Here is a 22,162-nt window from a genome sequence, read left to right as displayed (position 1 = left end):
TTCATCCATTGGAATCAGTCTATGGCATGGGACAATTAAAGGATTTTTGTGTAAATAAAGCGTCATTTTATAAAGAAAAGTTCTGCCACTTTTTTTTTTTACTTTTCCATCCAAGATCTCTGCTTTCTGTCAGTGAATGGAAACCTAAGGTTATGGTCAGACAGTGGATTCTGTCCACAGCAAAATCTGCTGCATATCACAAGGCAGAAACAGCCATGTTGTGGGTTTTCATGCGTCGTTCCCCCCCCCTCTAGGTTTAGCTCCATTGAATGGAACTAAACCACAAGCAGGCTCCCGCCGCAACTGTGCCAAGAACGGACCTGTACAGTCTTGTCGTGGTTTTGAAAATCCTCGGCCGTATGAGCTGCAGCACGGCCTCCCACTGAAAAAAAAAAAATGGGAGACGGTTTCAGCACAGATTAGGCCCAGTTTCCGGCACCAGATCCGCACTGAAACCCATGTCCAAAATCCTCCTTGCAAACATACTCTAATGCTTCTCGCGGAGTTTGCCACAAGTGTGTCCAATCTAGAAAATGCGCAACTATATAGAGAGTGGTCTCCAGGCTGCAAACATCGATACTGTATAAACTGAGACAAACCCTCAGCTGTGAAAAGCAATAGGGTCTGTACAGGTTTAATAAACAAATGTTTTCATTCACTGTCAGAAAGCCAAGATCTGATAAAATGGGAAGAATTGCAAAAAAAGTCTCAAAAAGTTGCAGAACTTCCCTATTTATTTACTGGTCACACTACACGATACCACAGAGATTCAGGACACCCAGCTTTCCCAAATTTCTGACTCAGGGGATTCTATAGTAAATCCAGGTGACATGTTGAAATAGATGCATCTAGGGCTGGATAGGAAATTAATAACTTGAGACAACGGGCGACTTAAGAATTTCTAGTTACCAAGTCAATGTAGGGAATCAGGTCTTCTGCTCGTGTAGACCTAAAGCTTCATTCTTGTATACGAAAAAGATGTGAAACTTTCTAATAAAACCATGTTTCAGATCCATGCCCACTTGCTGTCACTGAATGGAACATTAACGTCATCATAGGCTGAATACTAGTCACAGTCGAGAGGCTTTGTACAATTGTGTCCAGTGTCAGAAATCCTCTATGGACCCCAGACTGATACACTGTAGCAAGCTCTCAGTTCTGGAGAGAGGCGTCTGCTGCTATAGTTCAGAGGACTGGATGTAAACTGGATACAATTGTAACAAGCCCTCAGCTGTGTGAGCAGGATGGAGTTTGTGCAAGTAGAAGGTTCCTACTCAATGACAGAAAGCAGAGATGTTGACAATAGTGTGGAATTGAAAAGCAAAGTCTATTAGAAATTTGCAGAACATTTCATTATAAGAGGAAAATCCAAGAAAAATAAAAATCTGTTATAAACTAAAATGATGCCAAAATGTTCTGTACCATAATCTGCCACATCAGATGATGCCAAGATGTCCTGGGGCCCAATAAACTAGGGGGGAGGCACTCTGGGAAGTCGTCCCTTCCATTTCCTGTCTTGGGGCAGATTTCTTGGTTACTCCGTACAGTACAAGGAAAGTGCAAGAAAGAACGTCTGTCACAATCTCCTTCAAATCAAACGCTCCGCCGCTTAAAAAGTCTGGAATTCATAAATTCTCCTGATAGGGGTTGTAGTCCTTCAGTAGCTGGAGATCGCACCTCCGTCACTTACGGTCCACATAACGTACATTGATGGCACCCACTGGGCAGAGCAGTCCGTGTGTTTTTGGAAGGACACTTTGCGTCTTCGGTGAAGTCTTGATCTCAAATTTCTGAAGGAGCTGTGGGAAAATGTGAAAAATTAGGTAGATCTGGTTTTTAATCTAATTGGGTCCAAAATGTTCAGCCAGTTAATTTTATAAAAATATTCTTATAGCGGTCGGAGCTCCAAAGCCCCAGAATAGGTCACGAAATAAAATTCTGGTTACCAGCGGACACCACTAGGGGGAGCTCACCTATTCAGATCTACAGGAAGTGTGCGCCTCCTAGTGGTGACTGGCAGCAAAGAGACCAAGACCCGGTGACTGGTATAATGACGGATCGGCTTGGATATCTATTATAAAACTGGGGTCATAAAGACGTGCCGATTGTGAGGGTCCTGTTCCCCAAATACCCTCCGATGAATTGACATTAAACTGCAGTTTAAAAACCTCAGGAAAACATTGCTTACCGGTAATCATTTTTCTCGATACCCATGACGGCACCCTGTGCGACTCAGGACCTCCCATCAGGACAGGAAACCTGAGAAGATAAAAAAGGACACACCTCCACCCAACACCAGTGGAAGAAATAAATTGTTCTCCGGAGAGAAGTGACCAAGGGTTAAAGACCCCCCCCCCCTTTTTTTTTTATATATATTACTTCATATAGACCTGGCAAAATGAGAGAGATATATCTCTACCTGGGGAGGGAAATATCGGGTGCCGTCATGGGCATCGAGAAAAACGATTACCGGTAAGCAATGTTGTTTTCCCCTCACCCATGACGGCACCCTGTGCGAGATAAACTATAAGTAGAACCTAGGGGGGGGGGGGGTAACAGCCTGAAGGACTTTTTCCCCAAAAAAGGCATCAGAATGGAGCTGCAATCTGTAATGTTTAAGAAAGGTATGCGGGGAGCTCCAGGTAGCCGCCCTGCAAATCTGGGCTAAAGATACATCAGCTCTCTCAGCCCACGAAGTAGCCACTGCCCTAGTAGAATGGGCGCCAATACCTGAAGGAGGGGGGAGACCCAGGGAAATATAAGCTCTAGCTATGGCCTTCTTCACCCATCTAGCAATAACCCCGCGAGATGCTTTTTTCCCCTTATTTTCTCCTAAAAACTGGACCAGGAGGTTCTCGTCCTTTCTCCAAGGAGCCGTAACATCTAAGTAGACTAACAAGCATCTCTTAACATCCAGGCAATTAAACTTTTCCTCCAAGCTATTGGAGGGGTTAGGAAAAAAAAGAAGGCAACACAATGTCTTGGCTCCTATGAAAATCAGAGACAACCTTGGGAAGAAAAGAAGGCAGGGGCCTGATAACTATCTGGTTATCCTGGATGATCGTATAGGGCGGATATGCCGAGAAGGCCTGGATCTCAGAGATCCTCCTAGCAGAGGTAATAGCCAGGAGGAAAGCCATTTTAATGGATAAGATGTCAATTGGGACCTCTAATAAGGGCTCAAACGGTCTATCGGTTAGGGCCGTCAAGACCCTGTTCAGGTCCCAAGGAGGGGAAAGAGGTCTTACAGAAGGACAGATTCTGGCAGCGGCAGAAAGGAAACGCTTGACCCACGGGTGAATTGCTAATTGGAAGTCAAAAAAGTAGCTCAAGGCCGACACCTGGACTTTTAAGGTGGAGGCCTTGAGCCCCTTGTCTAACCCTGCTTGTAAAAAGTCTAAAATCTTAGGGATTTCTGGAGGACTAAATGGATCAGGGCTAGAACCTAGAAAGGAAGAAAAGACATTCCAAACCCTATTATACTTCCTAGCTGTTGAAGTTTTTTTGCCACCTAGAAGGGTGGAAACAACTTTGCTAGAAAGCCCTCTCTTCAACCAGATGTCCCTGTCAATCTCAATACTGCCAATTGAAGAATCCCTGGACTGGGATGCCATACGGGCCCCTGGGAGAGTAGATCCTCCCTTGGAGGGATCACCCAGGGAGGGCTTCTGGCTAGACTTAAGAGGGTGGAGTACCAGACTCTCGAGGGCCACTTTGGGGCTACCATGATTATGGTGGCTCCCTCCCTCCGCACTTTCTTCAGAACCTGCGGAATTAGGGAAATAGGTGGGAAGGCATAGCCGAGTTCCTAGCTCCAATCCTGAGCCAGACTGTCTACCGCTGTAGGATTCTCTGTGTAATTTAGGGAGAAGAATCTCTTTGTCTTCCTGTTTTTCCGGGTGGCAAAGAGGTCTATAGTTGGGGTCCCAAACTTTGTTACAATCTGGGAAAAAATCTCCTCGTTCAGACTCCACTCTGCCTGACTGAGCTCTACTCGGCTTAGAAAGTCGGCCACCGTGTTCTCTTTCCCTTTCAAATGTATTGCGGATAAGACCAGGTTTCTGTCTTCCGCTATTCTGAAAATTTCCTGGCAGAGGAAGATTAGGGATGGTACTTTTGTTCCACCCTGATTTATATAGGCCACTGTCGTTGAATTGTCCGAGTAAAAGACCAACTTTTTGTTGGAGACATCTGGAACTGCCACCTTTAGTACTCTTTCTACTGCGTTGAGCTCCTTGTAATTTGACGTGCAGTCCCGGGTTTTTAAATCCCATCTTCCCTGCCAGTATTTTCCCTCTGAATGAGCTCCCCAACCCCACGGACTGGCGTCTGTCGTTATCAGCATGCGTTCCATGAAGGACCAAGGCATTCCTACCGAGAGGTTCTTCTCGGACGTCCACCACAGAAGGGAGTACCTTGCTCTGGAGGAGAGATGAAATTTTCCCTCTAGTGTTTGTGGAAGACCATTCCAATTCTTCAAGATGTCCGACTGTAACGGTCTTGTGTGGATCTGTGCGAATGGTACGGCTGGAATTGTAGCCTTCAGGTGCCCCAGTACTGCCATCGCCTCTCTGATGGAACATCGTAAGGACCGGAAAAGGAACCAAACATGCTCTATTGTTGAGGACACTTTCTTCTGAGGGAGGAATGTCTTCTGAGCCGTGGAATCTAGCTGCATTCCTAAAAAGGTTCAAATTTGAGAAGGGGTTAGACAAGACTTCTCCTGATTCATCTTCCACCCCAGATCCTTCAACAGAGAGCACACCAGGACGAGCTCTGTTTGTAACTGCTCCCTTGTTTGGGCTACGAACAAAAAATCGTCCAGATAAGGTACTACTACTATCCCAGACGATCAAAGGAATGCCACCATCTCTGACACGACCTTGGTGAAAATTCTCGGGGCTTGAGAGACCCCAAACGGAAGTGCCCTGTATTGCAGGTGTAGAAGTTGGCCCCTTACTTGAACAGCCGTCCTTAAATACTTTTGGGAGGAAGAGTGAATTGGGATGTGATAATAGGCATCCTCTAAGTCTATACTTGCCATCCAGCAACCTTGGTATAACAGGTCTAAAGTAGTCTTTATAGTTTCCATCCGGAACTTCTTGTATCTCAGGAATTTGTTTAGCCGTTTTAGGTTCAGAATCATCCGAAAGGAACCGTTGGGTTTCTTTATTAAAAAGAGTGGGGAGTAGAACCCCCTGCCCTCCTCCTTCTTCTTTTGGACTTGGCAAACAACTCCTTTGTCCAACAATAACTGAACTTCTCTCTCCAGAACTGTGGATTTTAAAGGATCCTTTGGAGTTGGAGTGTGGGTGAAAAAGGCTTGGGGATAGGAGCGGAACTCAAACCTGAATCCCTCCGCTATCCCCCCCCAAAACCCACTTGTTTTGGGTGACGTTCGCCCAAGCCGGGAGAAAGGCAGAGAGTCTTCCCCCAACCTGGAGTCTGGCGTCATTGCTTGTCCTTTGGTTTGCTATCCTGGGATTTAAAAAGGAAGCCGCTAGTTTTTCTTGGAAATCTATCCATTTCCTTCCTATCGTAGGGCTTACCCCTCTGTTTTCTAAAGCCCTGCTGGTGTTTACGAAAAAAGGGGGTCTTCTGAGGGACAGGAAACCCTTTTTTCTTGTCGGATGCCTTCTCCAAGATGTCATCCAGGGAGGACCCAAACAATCTATCGCCCTCACACAGAAGGGCACAGAGTCTAGCCTTAAACCCCTGGTCTCCCTTCCATGATCTAAGCCAAATGGCTCTTCTTGCCGCATTCGTCATAGCTGAGGATTTGGCCGCCAAGCGCATAACATCCGTAGAAGCATCCGTTAAAAAATCCGCCGCTTTAGCAAAGGTGGGAAGAGAAGCTAAGATTTCCTCCCTGGGCTTCTTCTCTTTAAGATGTGCCTCTAGCTGTTCAATCCACAATCTTAAGGACCGGGATACCCAAGTGGCTGCAACTGCGGGTCTAAGACAAGTAGCGGAAGTTTCCCACGCCCGTTTTAGGTATATGTCTGCCTTCTTATCTAACGGGTCCGAAAGACAACCCAGATCATCAAAGGGGAGGGCAGATCTCTTAGCTATCTTAGCGACTGGAGCATCTACCGTAGGGGCCCTATCCCAGCTGGAGGAAACTTTTTCTTCATAAGGATATTTCCTTTTCACCGAGAAGGGTAAGAAATTTTTTTTATCAGGATTTTTCCATTCTCTATTAATGATCGCTTGCATATTATCATGAATAGGGAAGACCCTATGTTTTTTAGGGCCTAATGCCTGAAAGGCCTGGTCCGCAACTGATCTGGTCTGCTTAACGTCTTCCAACTGCATGGTTGCTCTGACCGCTTTTAATAACGGCTGCGTATCCTCAGGGGAAAAGAAGGATCTCCCTGAATAATCTTCATCTGAAGAGTCCGAATTACTAGTCAACAGTTGTCCGGATCCTCCACCATCATCGGAAGAGTCCAACTCAATACTGTCGTACTCTGTATCCCTCCCTGGTTTATCTGGGGACCTGGCACGGCTTTTACTGAATGCTTTAAAGGATGCCTTAATAATAGACTTCATGGACTTAGTAAGGGTCTGGGATTGCTCTGCTACCAGTTTATCTATACACGCTGAGCAGAACGCCTTCTGATAAGATGTAGATAGGGACGTTCTACATTCCGCACATTCCTTGTGTCTTGGCTTGGAAGACGATTTTTTAGGTGGCTTAGGGATCTAAAAAGAGACAATCATATGAAACACCACATTAGAAATAAAAAGGAACGCTCTCACCCCTTGAAGCTTTTTCCTTTTCCCTTTTCCCCCCATCCTCAGACCAGTACCGGACTTGCAGGCCTCAAGGGTTCCTGGAGTTCAGTGCGTCCTTCTGTAGGCTCCGACATGATTGCAACCAGGATCGCTACACGGCACATCCAAATTGTGCCCCAGCTGGCTGCCTGAACCTGCCGCCGTATTTGTATTTTAAAGGACGCGCTCCGGCCTCTACTTCCGGGTCCTGCACGGGCTAAGCCCCGCCCCCTCCGACGTCATCTCCAGGAGACGGCCCCGCGCATGCGCATAAGCGCACGGACGCGCGGGCGCCATCTTGGAACTGGGCAGAGCGAGGAAGAGCATGGGGAGCTGTCTGAACACGGCCACAGCGGCTCCCCGCAGGGCCGGAGAGAGGGCAGGCGCAGGCAGACTTATGGGGAGCGGCTTCCGGCACGGCCACAGAACTACCGCTCCCCAGGGATAGGACTTCCTACGGCACACAGCCACAGACCTTCCCCAGCTCCGGTGTCTTGGAGGTACGTCTTCAGCAGTGACTTGTGCTGCTTCTCAGGAACTCCCATCCGGAGGACAGGAAACCTGAACTGGTGTTGGGTGGAGGTGTGTCCTTTTTATCTTCTCAGGTTTCCTGTCCTGATGGGAGGTCCTGAGTCGCACAGGGTGCCGTCATGGGTGAGGGGAAAAATAAAGCATGAATTACATGTCACCAATGTCACTCACTGGGTGCCATCTCATGTAGGGCATAACTCTGGCTAATAGAAGGGGTTCCTTTTCAAGGCACCCAGGAACCACCTGCATTACCAGCTCAGCCAGCACACAAAGGGTGTAATATGCACAATCCTTTGCAGCCCTACAGCAGGGTTATACTTTCAGCAGTTTCCAGCTCCGCTTGACATATGGCTATGTCTCTGCAAATACCCCACCAGGGGGCAGGCTGTTGACATTGGCTGCAGGTGGGTATAAGTGCACACTCCTCCCATGCCCCAGCTACCTGTATAAGCGCCAGGTGAATCTCCAGTTCCGCGATTCTCCTCCCGATGCAGCTGCGGATTCCATAGCCAAATGGAATGGAGCCAAAGTTCTCGACTTTGTCCAGGTGTCCGTGCCGCAACCAGCGACTGGGCCGGAATTCTTCTGCCGCAGAGAAGTAGTCCTCATCATACGAGGTGGAATAGTGGCACAACGCCAGCTGGGTCTGGGGACACACACAGGACATCAACACCCATAGAGTCACCTTCCTGAGTGACAACCCATAAGGCCACCATTACAGTGGTCACCAAACTCCCGCATGGCAACATGATGACTAACTGCTGCAAAACAAATGACCGTCACCCAGCTTTCCCAGGTACAGATACAAAAAATCCTGGCAACAAGCACATCAGCCTCACATAATTTAAAGGGGTTGGCTCATGAACAATATTCTGCAGTTTTCTTACCGGCACCCGGATCTGAATACTTCTGTAATTACAGGTAATTAAAATTTACTATAGCCACTGAGCTATTCAATAAAATCTATCCGTACAGCGCCACCTGCTGTTTGTTCTTTCTTATTTCTCTGTCCACCTGAGGTGGACGCACATGCTCAGTTCCATCCTCTAACGGCACACAGAGCTATGGGGACTGGGTATTGCAGAAGTGCTAGCGGCCATGTCCTCAGCTCTATACCCAAAATCCCGATGACAGGTTCCCTTTAACTAAAAGGGCTCTATAATGACGGGGAAGCAGAGATACTTTCCTCTGTTATAACTCCGCTACATTTCTTTTGTAAAACTCAAGATAAGAGATAATTACCTGTATAATGCAAAACTTTACAACTTTCACGATGTCCGTTTGCTGTCAGTGAATGAGAACACTCTTGGTTACATTCAGAGCCAGTACGTAGCGAAACTCTCAGCTGATAACAGGATACATTGTATCCAGTCTAGACAATGCTCTGAACTACACACATCAGTAGGAGCTGCATGACTCTGCTAGTTTGATACAATGTATCAGTCTGGAATCTGTTTAGTTTACAGAGCATTGCCTAGACTGGATACAATTGTAACAAACCCTCAGCTGAGGTCAGGACTAGCTATGCAAGTCTTGCATCGTGGACTCATTTTAGCACAAAAAATAAATAAAAACTACAACACAGTGCTGAATCCATCATAAGACTGGTACCACCCGTGACGGACAGACGCTACTAACCTATACTGGGGTCCACTGGGTTCTGCCAGGGTGTCAGTAAGGCTACATTCACACGAACGAGTCCGCATCCGTTCTGCAATTTTGTGGAATGGGTGCGGACCCATTCATTTCTATGGGGCTGCAAAAGATGCGGACAGCAGCCCCGCAAAAATAATAGAACATATCCTATTCTGGTCCACAATTGCGGACAAAAATAGGCATTTTCTATGATGGGGGCGGCATGTGCGGTCCTCAAATTGCAGAACGCACATGGGCCGGTATCGGTGTTTTGCGGATCCGCAGAACACCATGTTCGTGTGAATGTAGCCCAAGTCTGATAAAAAGAAAATAGAAATTAGCACAATCACAAATGGAGTCTCCATGGTGGATTTGAAGTGTTCTCAGTCACTGAACGCAAACAGATCTTAAAATAGAGTGATTAAGCTTAATTTACATAAAATCGGGAGAGCCCCTTTAGAGGAAATGTTGTGGATTTGCCTGCAAGCACGCGACTTATGATAACTCACTCCTTTAGGGATCAAATATCCTCCGATCACCAGATCGTCCTGGGTCACTCTGCCGTTCCCTGGTAAAACTGGAAATAATCTAAGAAAAAAGGAAAAATGTAAACGTAACTAAAACTGAGAAACTCTCCACCCAACAGGTCCTCTTTAAAAGGATTGTGCCAAATTTGCAAGCTACCCCCTAGTTAGTAATAAGTGATCGCTGCTGCCCCGATTGCTGGCACCCCACCAATCCTGAGAACGAGGGTCCTGTTCCCCTGATCTGTTGGAGCGGCAGATCGAGCACGCACCTTGACCCTCCATTCCTCTCTATTGCTCCTTCAGAATTCGCTGAACGCTGTACTCCGCTATCACTGGTGGCTCCATAGAGATGAATGGAGAAGCAAGGTGCATGCTCGATCTGCCGCTCCAACAGATAAGGGGAACGGAACCCTCATTCTGTCATCAGTGGAGGTCCCAGCGGTTGGACCGCCAGCAATCAGTTATGTCCTATTCTGCTATAGGAGATGACTTGCACACTTAGCCCAGCACCTTTAAGCATCTTCTCTGCACCATCTGGTGGCCCAGCAGAACGGACTCCTCCATGAATACATGCAGTTGGCTGAGGGTGCAAATTATTTCAATATAGAGATAAGTGGCTGCCATGATGCCGCTTATCCCAATCCACACAGACGGCAGGCAGAATCAGCCAAGACAATCTAAGTCCATGGCCAGCATATGAGGCAGGTGAACCATAGCGACCAGTGCACCAATATAAGCCAGGCAAAAGTAAACACATAAAAATGCTGGTGCCCGGCAGAGTCAGGGGTGGGTACTGCACACTTTATATATTGCGGTGCAGGTCCCCAATATGTTCTATTCCCTTGGTGGGGATTCACCCCCTCACCTGAGGGTCTCCTTCAGCACGGCTCTCACGAGTGGCACCCTGGGGACGTCCTCTGCGGTGGGCACCACGTCCTTCCCTAGTTTCCGGACAATTTCATCATAAACGGTCTGCTGGGCACTAGGGTTTTTGGCCAGTAGGTAGGTCGCCCAAGAGAGTGTAAATGAGGTCTGAAGAAGGGGACATCAGGGGGTAAGTGGTTAACCATTATCACCCCATGACCCACCCCTCCCCCACACAAACAATACGTCGCCCCTCTGAAGCCCGGTTTACCGTATCGACTCCAGCAAGGAGCATCTCGGTCATGTTGGCGTAGAGTTCCTCCACAGATAGCTCCTTACTGATCAGTAGTGACGTCAGGAGCCCCCCTTTAACCTCCTCCCCCTTCTCCAGCTGAGATTCAATCTCCCTCAGCTTGTTATCCACGTGGATCTGACCTAGACATTAATAAAAAATACAAATTTTCAAAAACAGGTTAAAAAAAAAATATATATAAAAATTAAAAAAATAAATCAGCTATTATAATAATGTTCGATCCTTACTAAATCTGAAGAGGCCGTCCCAGGAGCGACAGAACTCCTCCCAGGGTTTGGGGATGAATGGACGCAACCACTTGGGTATGGCGCCGGCGTACATCGTGGTCTTAAACATGCTAAACATGAGCTCCAGGGCTTCAATGTACTCCAGGGTCTGCTTAGGAACGTGCCGATTCAGGCAGCCGAGCCGGCACTCGTACAATATGGTGGCCACAGCTGGAGGAAACCGGGCACACGGCGGTACAGATAAGAGATTAAAAAAAAAAAAAAAAAATTTTATTTTAAAATTTTGAACTCTTATTAAAAAAATAAGAGTTCAATCAAAATTCCTATGAGGACCGACAAGGCCGGGGGTGATCTACCTTCCATCGAGTATTTGAAGTAGAGGTCATTGACGTTGGTCACAGTTTCACCATCATCTTCTTGAGATCGTAGGAAGTGGATCCTCTTGATTAAGTCGTGGACCACTTCATTGACTCCCCCGGAATATACGGCCACGTCTCTGGGCTTCAGGATTTTCTGACGTAGAACGCTGCGCATGGCGAGCCACTTCTTACCTTCCCTGCGGAGACAGGAGCCAAGAATAATGGACATGGACCATGCTGGTATAACCTGGGCATCCCCTGTATATAATTATATATGTACAGCTGGTATAACCTGGGCATCTCCTGTATATAATTATATATGTACAGCTGGTATAACCTGGGCATCTCCTGTATATAATTATATATGTACAGCTGGTATAACCTGGGCATCTCCTGTATATAATTATATATGTACAGCTGGTATAAGTTATACATCTTCTTGTATATAGTGATATGGACCATGCTGGTATAACCTGGGCATCTCCTGTATATAATTATATATGTACAGCTGGTATAACCTGGGCATCTCCTGTATATAATTATATATGTACCGCTGGTATAACCTGGGCATCTCCTGTATATAATTATATATGTACAGCTGGTATAACCTGGGTATCTCCTGTATATAATGATATATGTACAGCTGGTATAAGTTATACATCTTCTTGTATATAGTGATATGAACCATGCTGCTATAACCTGGGTATCTCCTGTATATAATTATATATGTACAGCTGGTATAAGTTATACATCTTCTTGTATATAGTGATATGGACCGTGCTGGTATAACCTGGGTATCCCCTGTATATAATTATATATGTACAGCTGGTATAAGTTATACATCTTCTTGTATATAGTGATATGGAGCATGCTGGTATAACCTGGGCATCTCCTGTATATAATTATATATGTACCGCTGGTATAACCTGGGTATCTCCTGTATATAATTATATATGTACAGCCGGTATAAGTTATACATCTTCTTGTATATAGTGATATGGAGCATGCTGGTATAACCTGGGTATCTCCTGTATATAATTATATATGTACAGCTGGTATAAGTTATACATCTTCTTGTATATAGTGATATGGACCATGCTGGTATAACCTGGGTATCTCCTGTATATAATTATATATGTACAGCCGGTATAAGTTATACATCTTCTTGTATATAGTGATATGGACCATGCTGGTATAACCTGGGCATCCCCTGTATATAATTATATATGTACAGCTGGTATAACCTGGGCATCTCCTGTATATAATTATATATGTACAGCTGGTATAACCTGGGCATCTCCTGTATATAATTATATATGTACAGCTGGTATAACCTGGGCATCTCCTGTATATAATTATATATGTACAGCTGGTATAAGTTATACATCTTCTTGTATATAGTGATATGGACCATGCTGGTATAACCTGGGTATCCCCTGTATATAATTATATATGTACAGCTGGTATAAGTTATACATCTTCTTGTATATAGTGATATGGAGCATGCTGGTATAACCTGGGCATCTCCTGTATATAATTATATATGTACAGCTGGTATAACCTGGGCATCTCCTGTATATAATTATATATGTACCGCTGGTATAACCTGGGCATCTCCTGTATATAATTATATATGTACCGCTGGTATAACCTGGGTATCTCCTGTATATAATGATATATGTACAGCTGGTATAAGTTATACATCTTCTTGTATATAGTGATATGAACCATGCTGCTATAACCTGGGTATCTCCTGTATATAATTATATATGTACAGCTGGTATAAGTTATACATCTTCTTGTATATAGTGATATGGAGCATGCTGCTATAACCTGGGTATCTCCTGTATATAATTATATATGTACAGCTGGTATAAGTTATACATCTTCTTGTATATAGTGATATGGAGCATGCTGGTATAACCTGGGCATCTCCTGTATATAATTATATATGTACCGCTGGTATAACCTGGGTATCTCCTGTATATAATTATATATGTACAGCCGGTATAAGTTATACATCTTCTTGTATATAGTGATATGGAGCATGCTGGTATAACCTGGGTATCTCCTGTATATAATTATATATGTACAGCTGGTATAAGTTATACATCTTCTTGTATATAGTGATATGGACCATGCTGGTATAACCTGGGTATCTCCTGTATATAATTATATATGTACAGCCGGTATAAGTTATACATCTTCTTGTATATAGTGATATGGAGCATGCTGGTATAACCTGGGCATCTCCTGTATATAATTATATATGTACAGCTGGTATAAGTTATACATCTTCTTGTATATAGTGATATGGACCATGCTGGTATAACCTGGGTATCTCCTCTATATAATAATATATGTACAGCTGGTATAAGTTATACATCTTCTTGTATATAGTGATATGGAGCATGCTGGTATAACCTGGGTATCTCCTGTATATAATTATATATGTACAGCTGGTATAAGTTATACATCTTCTTGTATATAGTGATATGGAGCATGCTGGTATAACCTGGGCATCTCCTGTATATAATTATATATGTACCGCTGGTATAACCTGGGTATCTCCTGTATATAATTATATATGTACAGCCGGTATAAGTTATACATCTTCTTGTATATAGTGATATGGAGCATGCTGGTATAACCTGGGTATCTCCTGTATATAATTATATATGTACAGCTGGTATAAGTTATACATCTTCTTGTATATAGTGATATGGACCATGCTGGTATAACCTGGGTATCTCCTGTATATAATTATATATGTACAGCCGGTATAAGTTATACATCTTCTTGTATATAGTGATATGGACCATGCTGGTATAACCTGGGCATCTCCTGTATATAATTATATATGTACAGCTGGTATAAGTTATACATCTTCTTGTATACTGTGATATGGAGCATGCTGGTATAACCTGGGTATCTCCTGTATATAATTATATATGTACAGCTGGTATAAGTTCTACATCTTCTTGTATATAGTGATATGGAGCATGCTGGTATAACCTGGGCATCTCCTGTATATAATTATATATGTACAGCTGGTATAAGTTATACATCTTCTTGTATATAGTGATATGGACCATGCTGGTATAACCTGGGTATCTCCTCTATATAATAATATATGTACAGCTGGTATAAGTTATACATCTTCTTGTATATAGTGATATGGATCATGCTGGTATAACCTGGGCATCTCCTGTATATAATTATATATGTACAGCTGGTATAAGTTATACATATTCTTGTATATAGTGATATGGACCATGCTGGTATAACCTGGGCATCTCCTGTATATAATTATATATGTACAGCTGGTATAACCTGGGCATCTCCTGTATATAATTATATATGTACAGCTGGTATAAGTTATACATATTCTTGTATATAGTGATATGGACCATGCTGGTATAACCTGGGTATCTCCTGTATATAATTATATATGTACAGCTGGTATAAGTTATACATCTTCTTGTATATAGTGATATGGAGCACGCTGGTATAACCTGGGCATCTCCTGTATATAATTATATATGTACCGCTGGTATAAGTTATACATCTTCTTGTATATAGTGATATGGACCATGCTGGTATAACCTGGGCATCTCCTGTATATAATTATATATGTACAGCTGGTATAAGTTATACATCTTCTTGTATATAGTGATATGGACCATGCTGGTATAACCTGGGCATCTCCTGTATATAATTATATATGTACAGCTGGTATAAGTTATACATCTTCTTGTATATAGTGATATGGACCATGCTGGTATAACCTGGGTATCTCCTGTATATAATTATATATGTACAGCTGGTATAAGTTATACATCTTCTTGTATATAGTGATATGGAGCATGCTGGTATAACCTGGGCATCTCCTGTATATAATTATATATGTACAGCTGGTATAAGTTATACATCTTCAGGAGCCTCCTTTAATCACGACCCTACAGGGGACGATTACTACTCACGCAGATATGAGACCGGTGGATCGTCCTCTCATGTCCCTATATTCTTGCCAGGACTCCATGTTGGCTCGCTGAGGAGAGTCTCTTTCGGCCCGTAGAACCTGAGCAACCATGTCTCTGTCTGCAATTGATACCACAAACTGAGGACCAAAGTGCGACTTGAAGATTCGGCCATATTCACTGATGTGCTTTCGCTAGAAATGGAAGGAGAATTTATTGTATAAGCGGGTCGTGTCACTTCTCACATTTAGTTCCTACATTATACAGGTCATCCTCGCTCCCACCACTAACTTAAATTTTTAGAAGAGAACACTCCAGCGCCGTCCACCATCTTGACTGTAGAAACCACCATCTGCAGGGAGCAGCGCTAGGAAGTACATTTCCCTCCCCATGCCAATTTCTTAACCTAGCCCCTTTGCCCATGGCCCTTCCGCTGCCCCCCCTCCCCCCCACACCCACCTGGCCTCATTGATGGTGCACCCCTGGCTAAGAGGTTCCACGGTTCTCACCCAAGGCATTCCTGAGTGGTCACATTCTGCCTGATATTTTATTTTGCAGAGACCTAGAGGAGCAACATCAAAGAGAGAATTCACATAGAAAACTATTGTTACCACTGGAGTTCCCCTTTAAGAAAAAAAATTTGAAAGCAAAAAGGACCCGGAGGTGCAGGGCTCGTTAGTCCTTAGAGCTGTGCACTCGTGTGTCCATTCCATGATCAGTACTGATGGTCATCCACCAGAAGTAAACCATGAAGATTCTTCTTGAATGGCAGCAAGCAGAGATCTTGAAAACCATGAGAAATTATGAAGAAGCAGAATGTTTAGTTGATTATTACACACAGACCACAGTTCACAATAAGCTTCCCTGAACTCTTCACCATCCGATCCATTCAATATTTTTCAGATTTCTTGCATCATAATTCCCTGCATGTCATCTGTGGAGATTCCCAAAACCAGGGTGCAGTTCCCTCTACTGTCCACCAGGAGGAGCTCTCCCTCTGTAGTAGGAGCCAAATATGATGCCTGTTGCAGCTGCAACTGGGAAGCCACAGGTGGAAGAGGAGCCGGGAGGTTGGGTGGGAAAAGGAGTGTGGGATGGAAAAAGCTGGGTTAGGGTTATTTCTGTAACGGCAAAAAGAATAGCGGTGGGGAGAGAAAAAAAAAAAAAAAAAAAAAAAAAAAGCTGCTCTCTGGTTTGCAGAGTCATTTTTTCCAAGGTGGAGGTCATGCTCCTCAGGCGGAGGCAGAAACTGTCATTATGCTGCTTTGTTCATCTTATAAAATTCCAAAGAAAAAATTGTAAGTTGTATTATGTTTTTTTCTGTTTTTGTGAATAGAATGCTAGAAGTGCAGTGAGGACTGACACAGACAAAGCAGGATTATAACAATGCAGAATGAACATGTGGAAGGCCGGGCGACAACCCCACAGAGCTCTATAGTAGCGGAGCGGCCATGCCCGTGGGTGACCAGAAGTTGCGAGAACACATCAAACTCCGGAGGAAGGATTTTTCCGTATAACTGAGGAATGTAATTTGCCCATTTCACAAGGGGAATCGTGAGGAGATGTCAGCGAGGCAGCTGCTTGGCAAGAGGCCCAGGAAATCCGAACGCTAGATAGGAGAGCGCCAAAATAAAGGCGCTCTGTAAATACAGCGAAGAACCAGCAAGAACCGCCATCCGAAAGCAAGCTGCATGAGGTGTGACTAGAGGAGGATCCCGCCGCCAGAATCCAGCAGAGCAAACTCTCCAGGAATTAAAGGGATTGTCCAGAAAATGACGCAGAATAATTGTACAATGAAAAGTTTTTAATAGACTTTTGTTCACAGATGTAATGGGAAGGGGGGGGGGGACTGAAAAAGGCAAAACAAGAAAAAAAATGTGATAAAAAAAAAAAAACACACTTTAGAAAAACTTTGTGGCATTTGAAATGTGAAGAACACACCTAAGAGCAGCGACAGCGCTCCCCAGCACCACCACACCCATCATCCGTCTAGAGGAGCTACATGCAGGAGCCATGGCGGCTCAGATTACCCCGAGAGCGGCGACTAAATACTAAACACCTGTCTGCAGGACGGGGGAAGAACAAAGGACCAGTCAGAGACAGCGTGCTGCCGAGCCGTGTATCTAAGCCTGTCCTGTGTGATACTGTCTGCTGAGCCGTGTATCTAAGCCTGTCCTGTGGGATACTGTCTGCTGAGCCGTGTATCTAAGCTGGTCCTGTGTAACCCCATCTGCTGAGCCGTGTATCTAAGCCTGTCCTGTGTGATACTGTCTGCTGACCCGTGTATCCAAGCCTGTCCTGTGTAACCCCATCTGCTGAGCCGTGTATCTAAGCTGGTCCTGTGTAACCCCATCTGCTGAGCCGTGTATCTAAGCCTGTCCTGTGGGATACTGTCTGCTGAGCCGTGTATCTAAGCCTGTCCTGTGGGATACTGTCTGCTGAGCCGTGTATCTAAGCCTGTCCTGTGGGATACTGTCTGCTGAGCCGTGTATCTAAGCTGGTCCTGTGTAACCCCATCTGCTGAGCCGTGTATCTAAGCCTGTCCTGTGGGATACTGTCTGCTGAGCCGTGTATCTAAGCCTGTCCTGTGTGATACTGTCTGCTGACCCGTGTATCCAAGCCTGTCCTGTGTAACCCCATCTGCTGAGCCGTGTATCTAAGCTGGTCCTGTGTAACCCCATCTGCTGAGCCGTGTATCTAAGCCTGTCCTGTGGGATACTGTCTGCTGAGCCGTGTATCTAAGCCTGTCCTGTGTAACCCCATCTGCTGAGCCGTGTATCTAAGCCTGTCCTGTGGGATACTGTCTGCCGAACCGTGTATCTAATCCTATCCTGTGTGATACTGTCTGCTGAGCTGTGTATCTAATCCTATCCCGTGTGATACTGTCTGCTGAGCTGTGTATCTAATCCTACCCCGTGTGATCCTGTCTGCTGAGCCGTGTATCTAAACCTGTCCTGTGTGATACTGTCTGCTGAGCCATGTATCTAAGCCTGTCCTGTGTAACCCCATCTGCTGAGCTGTGTATCTAAGCCTGTCCTGTGGGATACTGTCTGCCGAACCGTGTATCTAATCCTATCCCGTGTGATACTGTCTGCTGAGCTGTGTATCTAATCCTATCCCGTGTGATACTGTCTGCTGAGCTGTGTATCTAATCCTATCCTGTGTGATACTGTCTGCTGAGCCATGTATCTAAGCCTGTCCTGTGTAACCCCATCTGCTGAGCTGTGTATCTAAGCCTATCCTGTGGGATACTGTCTGCTGAGCTGTGTATCTAAGCCTGTCCTGTGGGATACTGTCTGCTGAGCCGTGTATCTAAGCCTGTCCTGTGTGCAGGGGCGCACCAGGGGTAATATGGGGGCAGCGGAAGGGCCACGGGCTGGCGGGAAGGGGTTAGGTTAAGAAATTGACATGGGGGGGGGGGGGGGGGGTTTCAGTTTCCGCCTCAGGCAGCAGAAAGGCTAGGTGCACCCCCTCCTGTGTGACCCCATCCGCTGAGGGGGGGGGTGTCCGTCCCCCGTGAAATGTATCTAATCCTATAATGTGCCTATCCTGTCTGCCGAGTCTGTGTATCCAAGCCGGTCATGTAACTCTTCCCACTGTATCTCAGCCGGTGATGCGGCCAGCAGGGTATCTCAGCTGTACCACGTGATAGAGGCTCAGGCTCCGCACGCTACAATGTTTAGCTCTATGTAAAAACTCGGCGGCCACGCCCACGTCTAGCCTGCACATGAGTGGGCGGGGCTTGCTGACAGCAGATATGGAAGCCACGCCCCTGGTTGTATAACTGGAAATCAGAACACGTGGGAGCAGGAGAGGAGAGAGTTAACGCTGCTTAATTACAAGATTTAACCCCTACAGCCCCGAAAAGCACAGCACCTTCAGACACCAGGACTCCTGCACTCACAAATCATTAACCCTTCAATCCCCATGACACCTGATGATGCCCCCCCCCCCATAAGACACCCCAAATATAAAACCCTAAAAATCACAGTATAACATTACTATAAGCCCCCCACCAAAATACCATCAATGCATAATGCCCCAACTCCAGGAGCAGAACCCCCAAAATACAACCCAAAAATCCTCCCCCTATAGAAGTATATCAAGTTCCCCCCAAAATAATTATAACAGATCTGAGGGGCCAGTAATCAGTCACATAACCCCCCCCCCCCCCCCCCAGTAATCAGAGTGCTACCCCCCAGTAATCAGTCACCCCCACCCCAGTAATCAGAGTGCTACCCCCCAGTAATCAGTCACCCCCACCCCAGTCACATACCACCCCCCCCAGTAATCAGTCACCCCCCCCAGTAATCAGAGTGCTACCCCCCAGTAATCAGAGTGCTACCCCCCCCCCCCAGTAATCAGAGTGCTACCCCCCCCAGTAATCAGAGTGCTACCCCCCCCCAGTAATCAGAGTGCTACCCCCCCCCCCCAGTAATCAGAGTGCTACCCCCCCCCCAGTAATCAGAGTGCTACCCCCCCCCCCCCCAGTAATCAGAGTGCTACCCCCCCCCCCCAGTAATCAGAGTGCTACCCCCCCCCAGTAATCAGAGTGCTACCCCCCCCCAGTAATCAGAGTGCTACCCCCCCCCAGTAATCAGAGTGCTACCCCCCCCAGTAATCAGTCACCCCCACCCCAGTTATCAGTCACATACCACCCCCCCCCCAGTAATCAGTCACCCCCCCCCCCAGTAATCAGAGTGCTACACCCCCCCCCCAGTAATCTGTCACACCCCCAGTAGTAATCAGTCCCCCCCCCCAGTCATCAGAGTCACATCCCCACCCCCCAGTCATCAGTCACATACCCCTCCCAGTAATCAGTCTTGCCCCCCCAGTAATCTGCCACACCCCCAGTAATCAGAATCCAATACCCCCAGTAGTAATCAGTCACCCCCCCCCCCAGTAGTAATCAGTGATACCCCCCAGTCATCAGTCACCCCCAGCCCCCTTACCTGGATCTCATGGATGCGGCTGAACCCGTCTCTCCAGAAGAACTCCACCAGGTTGGTGATGGTGCTGGGTCCTGGCATCTCCTTCAGACTCCTCACCCCTTCCGCCATCTCCCTGACAGCCTGCCCTGCGCCCCAGAGATTGGGGGACCTATGCACCCCCCTCCTGCAGAGCCCCACAACTTCCATCTGCAGCAGCTGCCTCCCCCCCAGCAGAGCCATCCTGCCTGTGTGCAGTGAGCGCTGCTCTGGAGAGACTGGGCATCAGCTTACACCATTATTAAAGCCTCCCTCCCCCAGCACAGGAGGAAGGGGGTGGTCACAGGCTGCAATCAATGGCTTCTGCATCAAGTTTCCCCAACCCAGGGGGACAAGGGGACCCCTCTACCTCAGCGTCATTAACCCCTTCAGTGGGGACACAAGGACTTTCTGATCCTTTTTTTGCTTGGCTCAGAAGAAAACAGCTAAAATCTCCCCAGAAAGTAAGTGGAAAATGATAGCGGGCGCCGCTCGTCTATTTCAGTTGTTTTCTGTTCCTATTATGATGCCCTGGAGGTTTTTTGTTTTCTTACCACTGAACTGCTGGCATGTTGTTTTTTCTTTTCTTTTTCTTTTTTTTACCCCTTTGTGGTTTTGCTTTTTTTCGGTATTAAAAAAATCACCTGTGTCTCCCATTTCATATTTCCTACAGATCTACAGCAAAACATCTGGAGCTGGCGATTTTACCGCAAAAAAATAAAATAAACCCTACATGTGAAAGCAGCTCTGAGCAAAAAAAGAGAGGGAAACGTGTAACAAGGGGTTAAGATGGCAGGACTGTCCTGTGTGAACGAGGACCTTAGATTGTGAATTATTTCTTTTCGTTGCTCACAGATACGGAACGCATCGCCGACATATACAGCGGCGGACCACGCCCATTGACTGAAGGTAACTGTGGGCTTGGGAAGGGAAAGCAGAAATGATGTGAAGGGAAGGTTACTGTTTTTGTAAATAGAATGCTAGAAATGCAGTTAAGACTAACACAGAGGCAGAGCAGTGACGAAACTAGATTGAAAAGTGCAGTCTACAAATACAGTGAAATATAAGGCACCTGTATACCGCCACATACCTGCGACACATCGACAACACACCACTAATACACTATAGGAGGCGAAGGACATGTCAGGGCCCGAGATTCTGCACTTGTTCTGGAGCTTCACGTAACATTCCCTATTCTATCTAATCTATTATCTTTTCCCAGGATTGTGAGATTTATCATAAAGGTCATAAAATAGGTGCATCCTCCGGCCGTGCACTGAAGGTGAAAAGATTGTAAAGTGCGGCAGAATATATTGATGTTATATAAATAAAGATTAATATTAAATCTACAGCAGCTCGGAGTTAACTGGTGTCAAAGAAGATACAGTGCCATGAAAAGGTATTCATACCCCTTGAACTTTTCCACATTTTTTCACGTTACACCCACTAAGAGCCTAGTCGCAAAACACGGATACTGGCCAGTATGCATTGCGCAATGTGGCCACAACCATAATAGAAAATGCCTATTCTTGTTTGCGGACAAGAATAGGACATGTTCTATCTTTTTTGTACGGAATAACGGATGCAGACATCTTTTGAGGGCCCATAGAAATGAATGGATCCTCAGACCTTCTGCAAAATTGCGGAACGGGTGCAGGTCCGTTCATACGTCGGTGTGAATGAGCCCTAACTTAAATGTATTTTATTGTGATTTTGTGTGATCGACCAACACAAAGTAGCAAAGTGTGTATGAAGTGAAAAGAAAATGATACATGGTTTTCAAAATGTTTAATAAATACAAATCTGAAAAGTGTGACATGGATTTGTATTCAGCCCCCTGTACTCCGATACCCCGAAATACAATCCGGTGTGACCATCTCACACAGCACTGTTCAATCCATTATCCAAAAACAGAAGGAGTATGGCACAACTGCAAACCTACCAAGACATGGCCGTCCACCTAAACTGACAGCCCGGGCAAG

The 22,162-nt window shown here is 45.8% G+C and overlaps 1 protein-coding gene across 1 annotated transcript; it reads right to left on the bottom strand.

Moving 5' to 3' along the window:
- Positions 1-1,435: 1,435 nt before the first annotated feature.
- LOC121008632 (cytochrome P450 27C1) lies at positions 1,436-20,319 on the bottom strand. Its single transcript, XM_040441293.1, has 9 exons — positions 20,166-20,319; positions 15,217-15,407; positions 11,231-11,430; positions 10,875-11,084; positions 10,606-10,769; positions 10,336-10,502; positions 9,453-9,531; positions 7,751-7,954; positions 1,436-1,799 (listed from the first exon to the last, which is right to left on the bottom strand). Exons 1-9 carry the CDS (start codon positions 20,271-20,273, stop codon positions 1,683-1,685), a joined length of 1,440 nt encoding a protein of 479 aa, XP_040297227.1. The 5' UTR covers positions 20,274-20,319; the 3' UTR covers positions 1,436-1,682.
- Between the last annotated feature and the right edge of the window lie 1,843 nt (positions 20,320-22,162).

Source organism: Bufo bufo, chromosome 7 (assembly GCF_905171765.1).
Source record: "Bufo bufo chromosome 7, aBufBuf1.1, whole genome shotgun sequence".
Taxonomy (NCBI): domain Eukaryota; kingdom Metazoa; phylum Chordata; class Amphibia; order Anura; family Bufonidae; genus Bufo; species Bufo bufo.
This window is presented reverse-complemented; position numbering and strand designations above follow the sequence as displayed.